This window comes from Leopardus geoffroyi, chromosome X (genome assembly GCF_018350155.1).
Source record: "Leopardus geoffroyi isolate Oge1 chromosome X, O.geoffroyi_Oge1_pat1.0, whole genome shotgun sequence".
NCBI classification, from domain to species: Eukaryota; Metazoa; Chordata; class Mammalia; order Carnivora; family Felidae; genus Leopardus; species Leopardus geoffroyi.
Genome location: NC_059343.1, coordinates 43,290,018 through 43,303,504, shown reverse-complemented (window position 1 = coordinate 43,303,504; position 13,487 = coordinate 43,290,018). Strand labels below are relative to the sequence as shown.

Here is a 13,487-nt window from a genome sequence, read left to right as displayed (position 1 = left end):
TCTGATAAAACTCTCTGTGGAGGAACTAGATACCACTGACCCAAGAGACTAAGGAGGATTGGCTTCTTCTAGCTCTTAGAGTTCCTTAACTACCTCCAGAAACTGACTCCAAGCTTCCTTGAGCTGAGGATAGACCCACCCATTCCCTCCTCCGAGCCCATGGAAAAACTGGAATAGGGAACCAGGACACCTGGGTTTTAGTCCTGTCACCACCATCAACCTGTTTGAGCATGGGCATGTCACTTTACTTCTAGGGGTTGGGCTAGATGTTTTCTAAGGATCTCTTCAGATCTAAGCCTCTACCTAAAGACTCAAACAGACTACCACAGGGTAGGGCTTCCAAGGACAACCTGAAATTCCCTCAACAGAACAGGGTCCCAGGGTCACCCCAGGATATAGCAAAGTAATAGTGACAACAATAATGGTGGTTGTATAAGTAGTAGCAGTAGTAATAGTAACAACAGCAGCTACTGATAAATTTTAATGAGCATGTATTATATGCTGGGCAATATTCTAAATGTCTTACTAATAATAAAGGCACACATTTACATGGCACGTACTATGTCCTAAGTGCTTTGTATATATTAATCTTCAAAATGACCCTATAAGGTGAGTTTTATTATTATCCTCATTTTACAGAGGAGGAAACTGAGACACAGAAAGGGTAAGGGACTTGTCCCAGGTCTCACAGCTACCAAGTGATGGACCCATCAGAGTTGAACCCAAATCTGTATTTTTAACTATTCTACTATAGTGCCAGCCAAACTATCATTGTCACTATTGCTTGTCACTTTAGATGTTGCACATAACAAAAAATAAGTTGCAATTACTTATATGGAATACTCCCCTATTCACTAATGCTAAGAAAATGTGGTTTTACTCCAATGTCATTTTAAGCAGATCCAATTTTAGGGCCTGAGAGAACAAAATATATGATTTATTAAGAAAATACGACAGGGGCAAAAAATATATATGACAGGGATACCTAGGTGGCTCAGTCCGTTAAGTGTCTGACTCTTGATTTGGTCCCAGTTATGATCTCACAGTACATGTGATTGAGCCCTGCATCAGGCTCCATTTGCTGAGAGCACAGAACCTGCTTGGGACTCTCTCTCTCCCTCTCTCTCTGCCCCTCCTGGCTGACACATTCTCACTCTATCATTCTCTCTCAAAATAAATAAACTTTAAAAAAGAAGAAACTATGACATTTTATTAAGAATTGGTATTCATTGGGGCGCCTGGGTGGCGCAGTCGGTTAAGCGTCCGACTTCAGCCAGGTCACGATCTCGCGGTCCGTGAGTTCGAGCCCCGCGTCGGGCTCTGGGCTGATGGCTCAGAGCCTGGAGCCTGTTTCCGATTCTGTGTCTCCCTCTCTCTCTGCCCCTCCCCCGTTCATGCTCTGTCTCTCTCTGTCCCAAAAATAAATAAACGTTGAAAAAAAAAATTTTTTTTAATAAATAAATAAAGAAAGAATTGGTATTCACTAGAATGTTTTTATTAGAAAATAAATAAATCATTAACTACTAATGGTGTTTCCACTAAAGACAAAAAACACAAGCTCTTTATGCATCATTAGGAACAAAACTTTAGATCCCCACCTTCACAAACTTCCATTCCAAACTTCCAGCACCACCTTTTAATCATGAACCTAACAGCCCATAGGTGTCTCAAGCAAAAGAAGCCAAACCAAAGTCAGTACACTAACTCCCCACCATCCATCCCCATATGCTCTTTTCACATCTTCCCGAGGCTAGGTCCCCAATCTCGGGGACTGGCACCACCCACCCCAAGCACCCAAACTGGGTGTCAACCCGGGCCCTGTTCCCCCCACATCTGGTCACAGAACATTTGTAGAATTCATCCTGTGCTCTCTATCCTTGCTGCCCCCGCTTCTGCTCAGACTCCCAACTCCTTCCCTCAAGTGCTCTACCAGAAACCTCCCAACCAGCTCTTGGCTTTCTTTCTCTCCAGCTCCAACTCCACCTCAACACTGCGGCCAAAGTAATCTTTCTGAAACAAAATCTGATTATGTTACTTCCCTGTTTAGAATCTTTGTCTCCCGGATAAAGTGTAAAATCCTTCCTAGAACATACAAGGTCCTTTATTATCCGGCCTCCAACTACCTTCCCAGCTTCATCCGAGGTCGTGGCCCACACATCTCACACGAGGCAAACGGAGCAACTTGGAAGTTCCCAAACAGTGCTTCTCTGTCTGCCCAGAATGCAATTCTCTCATTCGCCCATCTGGCAAACTCCCACTCATTTTTTTTTTTTTTAGACCAGCTCAAAACTCAGAATTCATCATGCCTTTCTCTGGGCTTCCATCACATTTTGCACCTCTCCCTATTCTAACACTTAATTTAACCTAACACAATCATTTGTCTATATGTCTGCCTTTCCCAGAAGAGAAGGAACCCTCTAGGGCTCTGTGTCTTATTCACCTCTGTATTATGTTTGTTGACTGAAAGAATACCTCGCGATTTAAACAAGAATTTCCAAACTGCTCCTGATAAACGTCCAAAGCGAGTGATACAAGCCAATTCCCATTTCAACAAACATCTTCAAAGTAACAATCCTCATACATCAAAAATACATGTTGCATTTGTGTGCCTTCGTATTTGAAGCCATAACCAACAGGAGAAAGTTTTAACAGATACATTAGCAACCAACAAACCTACCTGACGAATACCTATAGCTATATAACTTCTTGCATTCGACTCCAAGTGGTTCTTAACCTTTTCTGGGTCACAGACCAGTCTGGGTAGTGTTTGTCTATCATTTCTTAAACCCACACTCCTTTTTGAAAAACATAAAAATCCCACACAGCCCCAGAAATTCTGATACTCCCCCAAGGACACGACCCTGAACCCCACCAAAAATAAAAATAACTTTGCAGGTGGTAGGAATTCCTAGGTTCACAAGAGATGTAAATCCATCAGGTAAGACACCACCGTTGAGTTTTGCTCTTGGGTAGTTCATACTATTAAAACGGGCATTTTCCTTCCATCACCAAATATAAACACTATAACATTAAATATGCTTTAAAGTCTTTACTGGGAAGAGGAAGCCAGGGAGGTGCTGACATCTGTCTCCCCCACCATTGAGAACCTTATGATAAGGAACTTGCAGGAAACAAATGAAAAACACAAATATGAAAAAAAAATCCTGTTTCCTCACACATAACCCCCACAAGCACATGTTCGAAAGAAGGGAGTTCTTTCAAAAGGCTTCTGGCATTACATTTTCTTGCTACTACCGTCCCCCTACCTCTCCACCCCTACTTTAAAATAGGTGAAACTTCTAGGTAGCAGCAACTTCTTTTTAATTTTATTTTTTATTTTTTAAAATTTACATCCAAATTAGTTAGCATATAGTGAAACAGTGATTTCAGGAGATTCCTTAATGCCCCTTACCCATTTAGCCCATCCACCCTCCCACAACCCCTCCAGCAACCCTGTTTGTTCTCCATATTTATGAGTCTCTTCTGTTTTGTGCTCCTCCGTTTTTATATTATTTTTGTTTTGCTTCCCTTATGTTCACCTGATCTTCTTTTAAATTAATATACTTTTGTCCTTGTGGAGACAAAGGGTTAGAGAAAGGGTTGGCTGGCTGCCTGCCACCAGCTTGGGGGGTTGGGTTGGGATGGAGGAAAAACCAGTTAGAGAAATAAGTTCTGATTTCTTACCCTGCCACATGGCCATCTTCAGCCTTTCTTCTCCCACGCTGGGGTCACACACTTGTTTTCCCAAAGCCCTCCAGTTTTATAAGAAGGCTTGAATGGGATGTAGACAGACCAGCCGCTGTGTGGCCTTGTTTTCTGCAAGAAGTTCAAGCCCTCAACCTGAAAATGTGAATAGCAAAATGAATACTGAAATGAAAAAAAAATTCAAATCTTTAAGAATTACCTCCTGTCCCTCTTTGAACCTCTCCTTCAAAGACATGCAGACATGGGTAGTGCCGAGTTTTTCCCAGCAAAGTACTGCTTTAGAAACATAGAATGGTAAGATCCAGAGTCAGTTACTATTGCCACTGAGTGCTGTCCAATTCTGCGTGAATCACTGGATCTTCAGTAAATGGGTTTCAGAATCTCAAAGGATACGTGGTTGGATGAGATAACCATTAAATGTCTTCCCTATATTCACATTCCACAGTTTGGGGAATGAAGAACAGCATAATATCCATTGCCCTCTCCTACTGCCCGCCCCAGCACCCAACTTGCCATTTAAAACTTAGTAGAAAGGAGAACAACTTTTGTAATATTTAAAGTTTTAAAATAGACCCTGTATAGGAATGGAGAAGCAAGCAAGCATAATAAAAAGTTAAGATCAATGCCCTTTGGGTCGTGGTTCTTTCTCTCTGCTTCACTATACTTCCCCACACTTTGCCAATGTCCTGAAAGAAGCATATATTGCTTTTATAATCAGGGGTAATAAGAAGAAAAGAAAAAAAATAAAAATAGAATACTAATTTAAGTACTACCAATTAATTCAGCTAATTCCTAAACTTAAAAAGTCAAATTCGGTCTTAGGACAATACTGTTTGCAAGGATATGAAAGGAGCTAGGAATCAGGGGGACAAAAACATAATGTCTGACTACTTCGTTTGATTCAGAGGCTTAATATATTAAACGCTGTGCTGCCCATTTAAACAAGTTCTTAATAAATTGGTCTTCCTTATTTAGCACCCAAGTCATCAGCTTTTTCTAAGCAAAAGACCTCACGTTTTTGACTTGGTCAACATGAAAGTAGGTTGCTATTTCCATAGCTTTTACACAAGTAGCACCTCCGCCCACGAAATGAAAGCTCTAATGCATGCATGAAGACTAATACGAACTTGAGAGTCATCATTTGGGTCTTCCTTGATGACTTTTGTTTAAGGAAAATAGTGTAAATGTGGACACTAGCCCCAACAGCACCAATAGAGGGGGGGAACCAATGCTTTGGATAAGCAAAGGTTTGCGAAAGTCCAAGAAAACTTAGGAAGTCCCAAGTCCAAGGATGAATTCACCAGGAAAAAGCGCTCCGATGACTTGTCTAGAACCCCGGACAGTTTGTTTTGGTTTGCCCTTTTCTTTCTTTCTTTCTTTCTTTCTTTCTTTCTTTCTTTCTTTCTTTCTCTCTCTCTCTCTCTCTCTCTCTCTCTCTCTCTCATTTCGCGTTAAGTAGTGGTCCGCACCTCGTGGGACCAGGAGAAATTTAACATCTCTGAAGTCAAACCCGGGTAGTTGCTAATAAATGTATGAAGTTTATGTAAAGCAGATTCTTACTGGCTTTTTATGCTCCACACTTCAGGATTTCCCTCACTTACTCGGGGTAGCTTACACTGACGTTATCACACGGGCACACGTACAATTTCGCTTAGCACTCCTGGAAACTGATTTGCTCTGAAACGTTAAGAAACGTAAACGTGCATCAATGTGAAGGTAAAGCTTTCCCCTTCAGGGTGAAGGCGCTCAAGCGCAAGCCTGGAATGTCTGGAGAGAACCAGCCACCCGCGCTAAGTGGGAAAAAGGAAAACTCGCCACAACGACTTTTCTGAGAGTCTGGAGTCCACTTCGCTAAGACCCACACCAACCTGCGAGTCCAGAGCGGGAGGAAGAACAGCGGGGCCTCGAAAGAGCTTCACCAGACAAAACCACTCTGCCCCAGTCCTGGAAAGGCGACGCCTGCAGCCAGCCTCCCCCCCCCATTCAAAAGCGGGACGGGCTTGGCGCCGCTCCGCGAGAAAACTTCGCTGGGACAGCGCAAGGACCCTGGCTCGGAGAATAGGGCAGGGCTCCCGGGAAGATGCCGCACTGCACTGGCTGGAACTAGCCGGTCTAACTCCTCCGAGTGCCAGGCGGCGGCGGCCGGGCAACGGGAACCCCCCTCTCAGGGGGACCGAGCCATCGGGGGAGCGCTTCCCCTGTGTTGCTGCGCCCAGGGGGTGCTCCGCGGGTGGGCCGGGGGCCGGAGGCCCGCCAAGGACCTGTTGGGGAAGCGACAGCCCATCTGTCTTTACCTGTCGCCGAGGTCAGGGGCGGCGGAGCCCGTCTCGGCCGCCGGCGGGCCGAGCGCTCAGTCGGCTCTGGCGTCCAGTACACCAAGCCGAGCTAGCGCCCCACGTAGCCGGCAGAGCTTCATTCACAGCCCAGCCGGGAGGAGGGGGAGCGGAGCGGGCGCGCGGCTCATGTGACAGGCGCCTCACAAGTATCGGCCAAACACAGCCAAAGTCTGCGCTTGCGCGTCCTACCCGGCCTTCTCCCGGCACCTCTGCCCTGGCAGGGCGGGGGTGAGGCGAGGTGGGAAGGAGGCCGGGCGGAGAAAGCGACGTAGGAGGAGTTTCCGCGTGCGCAACCGCAGTAAGTCGGCCCTGCTCGCTGCCATATTTAATGAGGACTGGGCGGCCCCTAACCCCGTGTTGGGCGTGCCGATTGCTTTTGAAAAAGAAATGCTCCCATTATGCTTCACTGTTAATAACCTGGAGTACGATTCTTTGGGGTTTTGTCTTTAGAATGAAACTGTTTATGCCGAGCTTCTGGCCGACAGAATAGCCAGTAGTAATCTAATACTAATTACATTAGCTGACATATTTTGAGCCTCTAATTACGTGCCAGGCACTGTGCTAAGCCCTTAACTCACTTTCATCTCATTTAGTGCCCACAATAATCGCACTGGGGTACGTACTATCATTCTCCGCTTTTATTCATGAGAAAACAGACTCACAGACAGATTAGGTAACTTCTCTGAGCTCACATAACAGGAGTAGGAATAGTGATCAAATATAGTGATGCTTATAACAGTGTACTTGAGCCTCGTTGCAGCACTGGATAATCTACACGGCAGTTTTCCCTATTATCACCATTTTTTTAAGTTTATTTATTTATTTTGCAGCACTGGATAATCTACATAGCAGTTTTCCCTATTATCACCATTTTTTAAAGTTTATTTATTGTGAGAGAGAGAGCATGAGCAGGGGAGGGGCAGAGAGAGAGAGAGAGAGAAGGAGGGAGGGGGAGAATCCCAAGCAGGCTCCCTGTGGCCAACGCAAGGCTTTGGATATCACAACTGTGACATCATGAACTGAGCCTAAATCAAGAGTCCCACACTTAACCAACTGAGCCGCCCAGGCGCCCCAGTATTATCTCACCATTTTAATAATTACTAAACAGAGGCTCAGAAAAGCAAAAATCATAGGTTTTAGTAAGTGGTAGAACTGAGAGTCCAAAATAGACCTTCCTGACGCCAAAGTGCTTACCGTAGGATTGAAAGAAACGGCCCCTCATTTTACAGAAGAGGAAATAGGCCAATGGAGTGCATTGACTTATTTAAGATGATCCTAATTAGTTATCAGCAGAACTGAGACCAGAATCCATATAGTCAATCCAGGCAATCTAAAAGTCAGGCTTTTTGACCATTGCAATGAAGAAGACCACGCACAAGAGAAACCATGGGGCATCTAACCAAAGAAAAACAATCATTACAGAATTTGAGGGAAGAGTGGAGTTTAAATAAATTTTAATGAAGGACTGTTTTCTGTAAGCTCAAAGCAGCACTGTGTGAAGGGGTCAACAACATCGAGTCTGGGCTGTGAAATGAACCCAGACACCGGTTTCCTTGGGAACCCAAAGTAAAAAATAGATGTGGAATGTTGTGTCCAGATAGCCCTTATCCGAAGTTCTGCACCTGGATAGGAATTCCAGGCTGCTTCTTTGTTTCCAAGAACCTTACCTCCTCCACACAAATGCGGGATGTTTTATTCTCACTGGCATGATTTCAAGCAGCAAAGTCTCTGATAGTCTATGTTTGTAGAGAACAAAGTTTCTCAAGGAATAAAAAAAAGTGGTGGTCACTCAAAGAGAGTTGTTATCATTTTATAGCTGTAGCGTGTCTTTGAGAGAAATACTGTTCCCTGTTATATTTGCAGCTGGCGTTATCTGTGTCTGATACTCCAGCCCGATGAATGGCCAGATTTTTGCTTTCTCAGTCCAAGCTTATTTTTACTTTATCTGGTAACATTTAGTCCCTCCTTGCCTTCAGGCACTCATAGTGTAATGGGTGGGAGGGTGGGAGACAGCCACAAGTTAACTAGAAAAAATCCAGGGAAAGTTATGCGGACTCCTCTGATAAAGGTAAATCCAAGTGGAAATAATACCTTGTGCAAAGGAAATCACCTATGAGGACGTGTGTGAGTACTCCTGTGTGATTGAAGCTTACGGTAGGGAAGTGTATGGGGGACACAACCAGAAATTCACGCCAAATTTTAGAAGATCCTGAATGTCATACTGAGATTTGTCCTTCATTCAGAAAGTGATTGAAAAAGTATTAAGGTTTTTGAGCAAGGGAATCCCGTTATTGGAACTCCTCTTTAAAAGGGTGAACCTGGGGTGGGGTTCCTGGGTGGCTCAGTCGATTAAGCATCCGACTTTGGCTCAGGTCATGATCTCACTGTTTGTGGGTTCAAGCCCCACATCGGGCTATGTGCTGACAACTCAGAGCCTGGAGCCTGCTTCGAATTCTGTCTCCCTCTCTCTCTGCCCCTCCCCCCTCGCACTCGCACTCTCTCTCTCTCTCTCCCCCTCAAAAATAAATAAACATTAAAAAAATTGTAATGGGGTGATTATTCAGAGAAATGTTCATTATTGTTTTTGTCATTGCAGGATAGAAGAAACCAGAGTTTATTTGCAGGTTTAGCAGGAAGAGCCCCTGGTGAAACAGAAATTGAAGAGGCAAGAAAAGGAGGGGATAGATAGATAATGGAGTAAAATACATGGGATATAGAAATGAAATGCAAAAGAGAAGCTAACCTTGGAAAAGATGTATTTTCCTCTGAGACCATAAAAAGAGAGGTTGAGGGATAGCAATCTGGTTGGAAGCAGACTTGTCATGAAGCTACCTTAGAACATAAATTTATTTGGGAAAGCTTGAGCAGGAGTGATAATTACGTTGGAGTTGGAGAAGGCTGCAGTACATGCATATTACCACTTGGTGTCGCTACTGGCCGCCGACAGGTTGGAGTGCTCCCATTGGGGACTTTAGGAGCACATTTCAAAAAAAGAGTATTTCACCTTTTGTGAAATGCAAAACAAAATAGTAATAGCAGTGGGCTCTGGACCCAGACTTCCTGAGCTCAGAACTAACCAGACTCAGACACTTAATAGCTGTGTCATCTCGTTCAAATTACCTAATTTCACTCTGCTGCGGGTTTCTTACTTGTAAAATGGGATAATAGGATAAAATGTACTAAAAGATGCAAAATAGAAAAGACTAACACTCAGTAAATGTCAGCTAGTATTACTATTGATGATGATAATGATGAATTCTCTTTCAGCCTTTGGATCCCCGAGTTTTGCAGGAGCTATTCATGTGGTGAGTAATAAATGCCTATACAGTACCTTGCCGAGTGAAGTGGTTAGAATGTGGTGCTCATGAAGCAAAGTTAATAATTTAGTCAAGAGTTATAGATTCTGGGGCACCTAGGTGGCTCAGTCAGTTAAGCATCCGACTCTTGATTTCGGCTCAGGTCACGATCTCACAATTGTACAATCAAGCCCTGCGTCAGGCTCTGCACTGCCAGTGCCCTGCTTGGGATTCTCTCTATCCCTCTCTCTCTGCTCCTCTTCCCCCCACTCTCAAAGTAAATAGCTAAACACCTTTTTAAAAAAAAGTTATAGATTCTGTTAACTCTGTGTTCTCTTACCCTTATCCTTAGCCAGGCGTCCTACAAGTGTGTGTACATGGTCACAAGCGAATCTGGCCAAAAGAGTGTAGATAAATCAACATAAATACGTCCTCTGCTTTCCCCCCACTTGCGTGGAAGAAATTGAAAAAGAATGTTCCCACCCTACCTCCCACAACGGTCAACAGACTTTTGATCAAAAGCCATTTCAGGTCTTATAAAGCAAAGAGTAAACACAATGTGCTCTTAAAAGTTAACTATAACGAAAGAATAAAACTGTAAACTTCTCTATATAATAAAAGGTAGCACTTGAATGTGAATTTCGCAAAAGCAAAGGCCCCAGAGCAATAGCTCACTGTGGCACCTAGAATGTCTAAAGCAGCTTTATCTTTAATTTTGAAATTGTCATTGCAAATGTAGACAAATAATTACATGAGTACATAGCCATACGAAGTAGCGAGTGGATGATTATGGTATTGTTCTTATGTATTTGTTCCACATTTTGTTTGAACCCTTCCTATTGTGCCAGGCACTGTGTTAGCCCACAGGGATACTGGTTTTAAAATAAAATATCTGGGGTGCCCAAGAAAAACCTGGGATCATTCTAGAAAAATGGGGGCAGAATCAAAGGAAATGAATAAAATTCTCTAGTTTAGGGGCCCTACTGAAACAGGTTAGGAAATTCTGAAAAGAGAGTGATCTAGGATCATTTGTTTTTGTTTTTAATTTTTTAACATTTATTCATTTTTGAGAGAGCGCAAGCAGGGGAGGGGTGGAGAGAGAGGGAGATACAGAATCTGAAGCAGGCTCCAGGCTCCAAGCTGTCAGCACAGAACCCGACTCAGGGCCCGAACCCACAAACCGTGAGATCGTGACCCGAGCCCAAGTCAGAGCCTTAAACCGACTGAGCCACCCCGGCCCTGACTGGAGGGCTTTCTTAGTGCTGTTGCCCCAAAATGCGGTAGGAGTCACAGACCAAATTTGGGCTCTGACACTAAGAAGCTGTTTCACATCAGGCAAATCACTTAATCTGCATGCCTCAACTTCCTCTTCTGCCAAATGGAAGTGATAATATCTGCTCCACTGAATCCTGAAGGTGGTATGAGGATAGAAGGGGGAAAGGGATATGAAAACACTCTGCAAAATAGGAAACACCATAAGAATGATGTATGGAACCTGGCATTTATTGAATGCCTACTATGAGCTGGGCGCTGTGGTAGTGCTGTAAGGCAGTACTACTCAAAGTGTAGTCCATGGCTCAGTGCCAGTCCACAAACTGTTTATTACTGGTTCACGACAAGAAATTGAGAGTAAATGTTTCAAAACCTTAACAATTTGACAGAGTAATTCTATGTCTGTTGGATATAATCATCAAAACTTGAGCTTATATTTTGTCTGTGTTTGTTTTGAGTTTTCTAGTAATTCATTTGTATTGTATTTTATAAAAGTGTTAGTACACGATGGATTTGGGGGAAAATGGTCCTTCCTGTCACAAGTGGTTTGAAAAGCACAGCTGTGATGAATATAAAGGATATATGGGACACGGGCCATGCCCTCAGGGAGCTCTCGTGCTAGTGGGTGAACAGGTATCACAGTGGTTCTGAGAAATCACTGCTGTTTCATGTGCTCCAACTCCCTCACGGAACAGTGGGCTATACAGAGCTGGATGAATTTACAGATTAGAGACCTGCAAATCCTCAAAGGAAACAAACTTTCATATTTTCCCCCCCTCAGAATACTAGCATCTCTAATCTACATAGAATTGAACTTCTCTCCGATTGAGGGCAATTTGACATGTGATTTTTCTAAAAGTAAAATTTCTTGGGGCGCCTGGGTGGCTCAGTCGGTTGAGCATCCGACTTCAGCTCAGGTCATGATCTCACGACTAATGGGTTTGAGCCCCACACTGGGCTCTGTGCTGACAGATTCCATGTGGATTCCGTGTCTCCCTCTCTATCTGCCCCTCCCCCGTTTGCACTCTGCCTCTCTCTCTCTCTCTCTCTCTCTCTCTCTCTCTCAAAAATAAACATTAAAAAATTTTAAAAAGTAAAAGTAAAATTTCTCAGGGAAACCATCTGTGAAAAATTATGCTGAAACCAATTAGAGAACAGTAAAAACTGGGTTTTTGCATATCATAGACTTTCCAGTATATGCTCACAGGCTAATGGGATCTTTCTTTAGCTGATACTAAGGCAGTATGCTGACTAACTGGCTTTTCGATCTAAAAACTATTTGTTGACAGGCTATCCACATTGTTTTTCTACATTACCTTTCAGATATGTCATTGAATAGTTAAAACACTTCCATGGCATAAAATTGAGAAAGTACACAGCTCCCACATCTTGCTTTTTCATAGACTTTTACATATAAGTATATAAAGAGTTTTCTCATTGGATGGATGTACCAGTATTTATTTGGTCAGTCCTCCATTGATGGACATCTGGTTGTTTCTCATTTTTTGTTATTACACACAATGCTACAGTGAATAACCTTGTACACACAACAGTTTATACCTATGAAAACATAACTGGAGGAGAAATTCCTAGAAATGGAATCTTGGTATGAAAGTCTCATGTATGTGTACTTTTTATAGTTATTGCAAAATTGCCCTCGATTGGTTAGTTACACTCCCACCAGCAATTTATGAGAGGGCTCTCCCTCATCCTGGCTTTATCAACACAATGTATTATCAATGTTTTTATATTTGATCAATGTTATCCCACTGTAGTATTCATTAGTGTTTCTCTAGTCACAAGGTTAGTTACCATTATTGGCATAGACGCCATTTGTTAATTTTGAAGCTGTCCATACACAGGGCAATTACAAATGAGCCTAGGGGCGCCTAGGTGGCTCACTCGGTTGAGTGTCCAACTTCATCTCGGGTCATGATCTCACGGTTCGTGAGTTCGAGCCCCACGTTGGGCTCTGCGCTGACAGCTCAGAGCCTGGAGTCTGCTTCGGATTCTGTGTCTCCCTCTCTCTCTCTGTCCCTTCCCCACTTGCACTCTGTCTCTCTCTCAAAAATAAATATTTAAAAATTAAAACAAGAAAGCCCTCCAGTCAAAGACAGCTTCCCAAGAGCTCCACCCATTAGAAAAAAGAAAATCTGCCTTAGACTCTTCCCATAACAGCAGGTTGACAGGGTGGCATGATAGAAAAAGCAGAGACTCTGGAATAAGAGCTAGTTTGGAATCCAGGCTTGAGCAAGAGATTTTACTTCTGAGACTGTCTCCGTATCTCTAAAGCGGGGATAATAACAGCTTCTCCCCAAAACCGCACTAAGAAGTAAATGGTGTATGTAAATAGCCAGGTATGTAATTCAGAAAGAATGGTTGTTGTTATCTATATCAGGCTGAGTTTAGAAGACCCCTATTAAAGGGCTTGCTCTGTAATCTAATCACGTGAAGTGTACGCCATCTACTGGTGGACTGGGCAACATTGCTCTCAGGAATGGGACCAGTGTGGATGGTGCCGGTTTTGTCTTTCTCTTTTTGCCTTGGCTTCTAGATAGCCCGGAGCCAAATGTTTGGCCCACCCTAGTAAGTGAACAGAACTTTATAGATTGTATTTTGTGTTAACCTCACCTTGAGCTATGTTCTATTTTTCCTGTCTGTATGTTCTCTTCATTATCTCATTGTTTATATTTTTTTGTAGGCCATTTTATTTTTTATGTAATTCCAGTATAGTTAACATACAGTGTTATATTAGTTTTCAGTGTACAACATAGTGATTCAACAGTTCCATCTATTACTCAGTGCTCATCAAGATAAGTGCATTCCTTAATCCTCATCACCTGTTTCACCGACCCCCCCCCCCCCCGTAACCACCTGT

At 43.2% G+C, this 13,487-nt stretch overlaps 1 protein-coding gene across 4 annotated transcripts in view; it reads right to left on the bottom strand.

The window, feature by feature from the left end:
• Nucleotides 1-6,266, bottom strand: part of CLCN5 (chloride voltage-gated channel 5) — a 183,510-nt gene extending 177,244 nt beyond the window's left edge. For 2 of the 4 annotated variants that reach the window (XM_045472182.1, XM_045472188.1), the window contains exons 1-2: nucleotides 6,000-6,266; nucleotides 3,685-3,840 (exon numbers count right to left, since the gene is read on the bottom strand). In XM_045472182.1, the coding sequence (XP_045328138.1) occupies nucleotides 3,685-3,700 (16 nt within the window). In that variant the 5' untranslated portion in view covers nucleotides 3,701-3,840; nucleotides 6,000-6,266. Of the gene's footprint in view, nucleotides 1-3,684; nucleotides 3,841-5,306; nucleotides 5,383-5,573; nucleotides 5,596-5,999 lie in introns of those variants that run through there. The other 2 variants (XM_045472183.1, XM_045472184.1) reach the window with 2 other exon arrangements.
• Nucleotides 6,267-13,487: the final 7,221 nt, after the last annotated feature.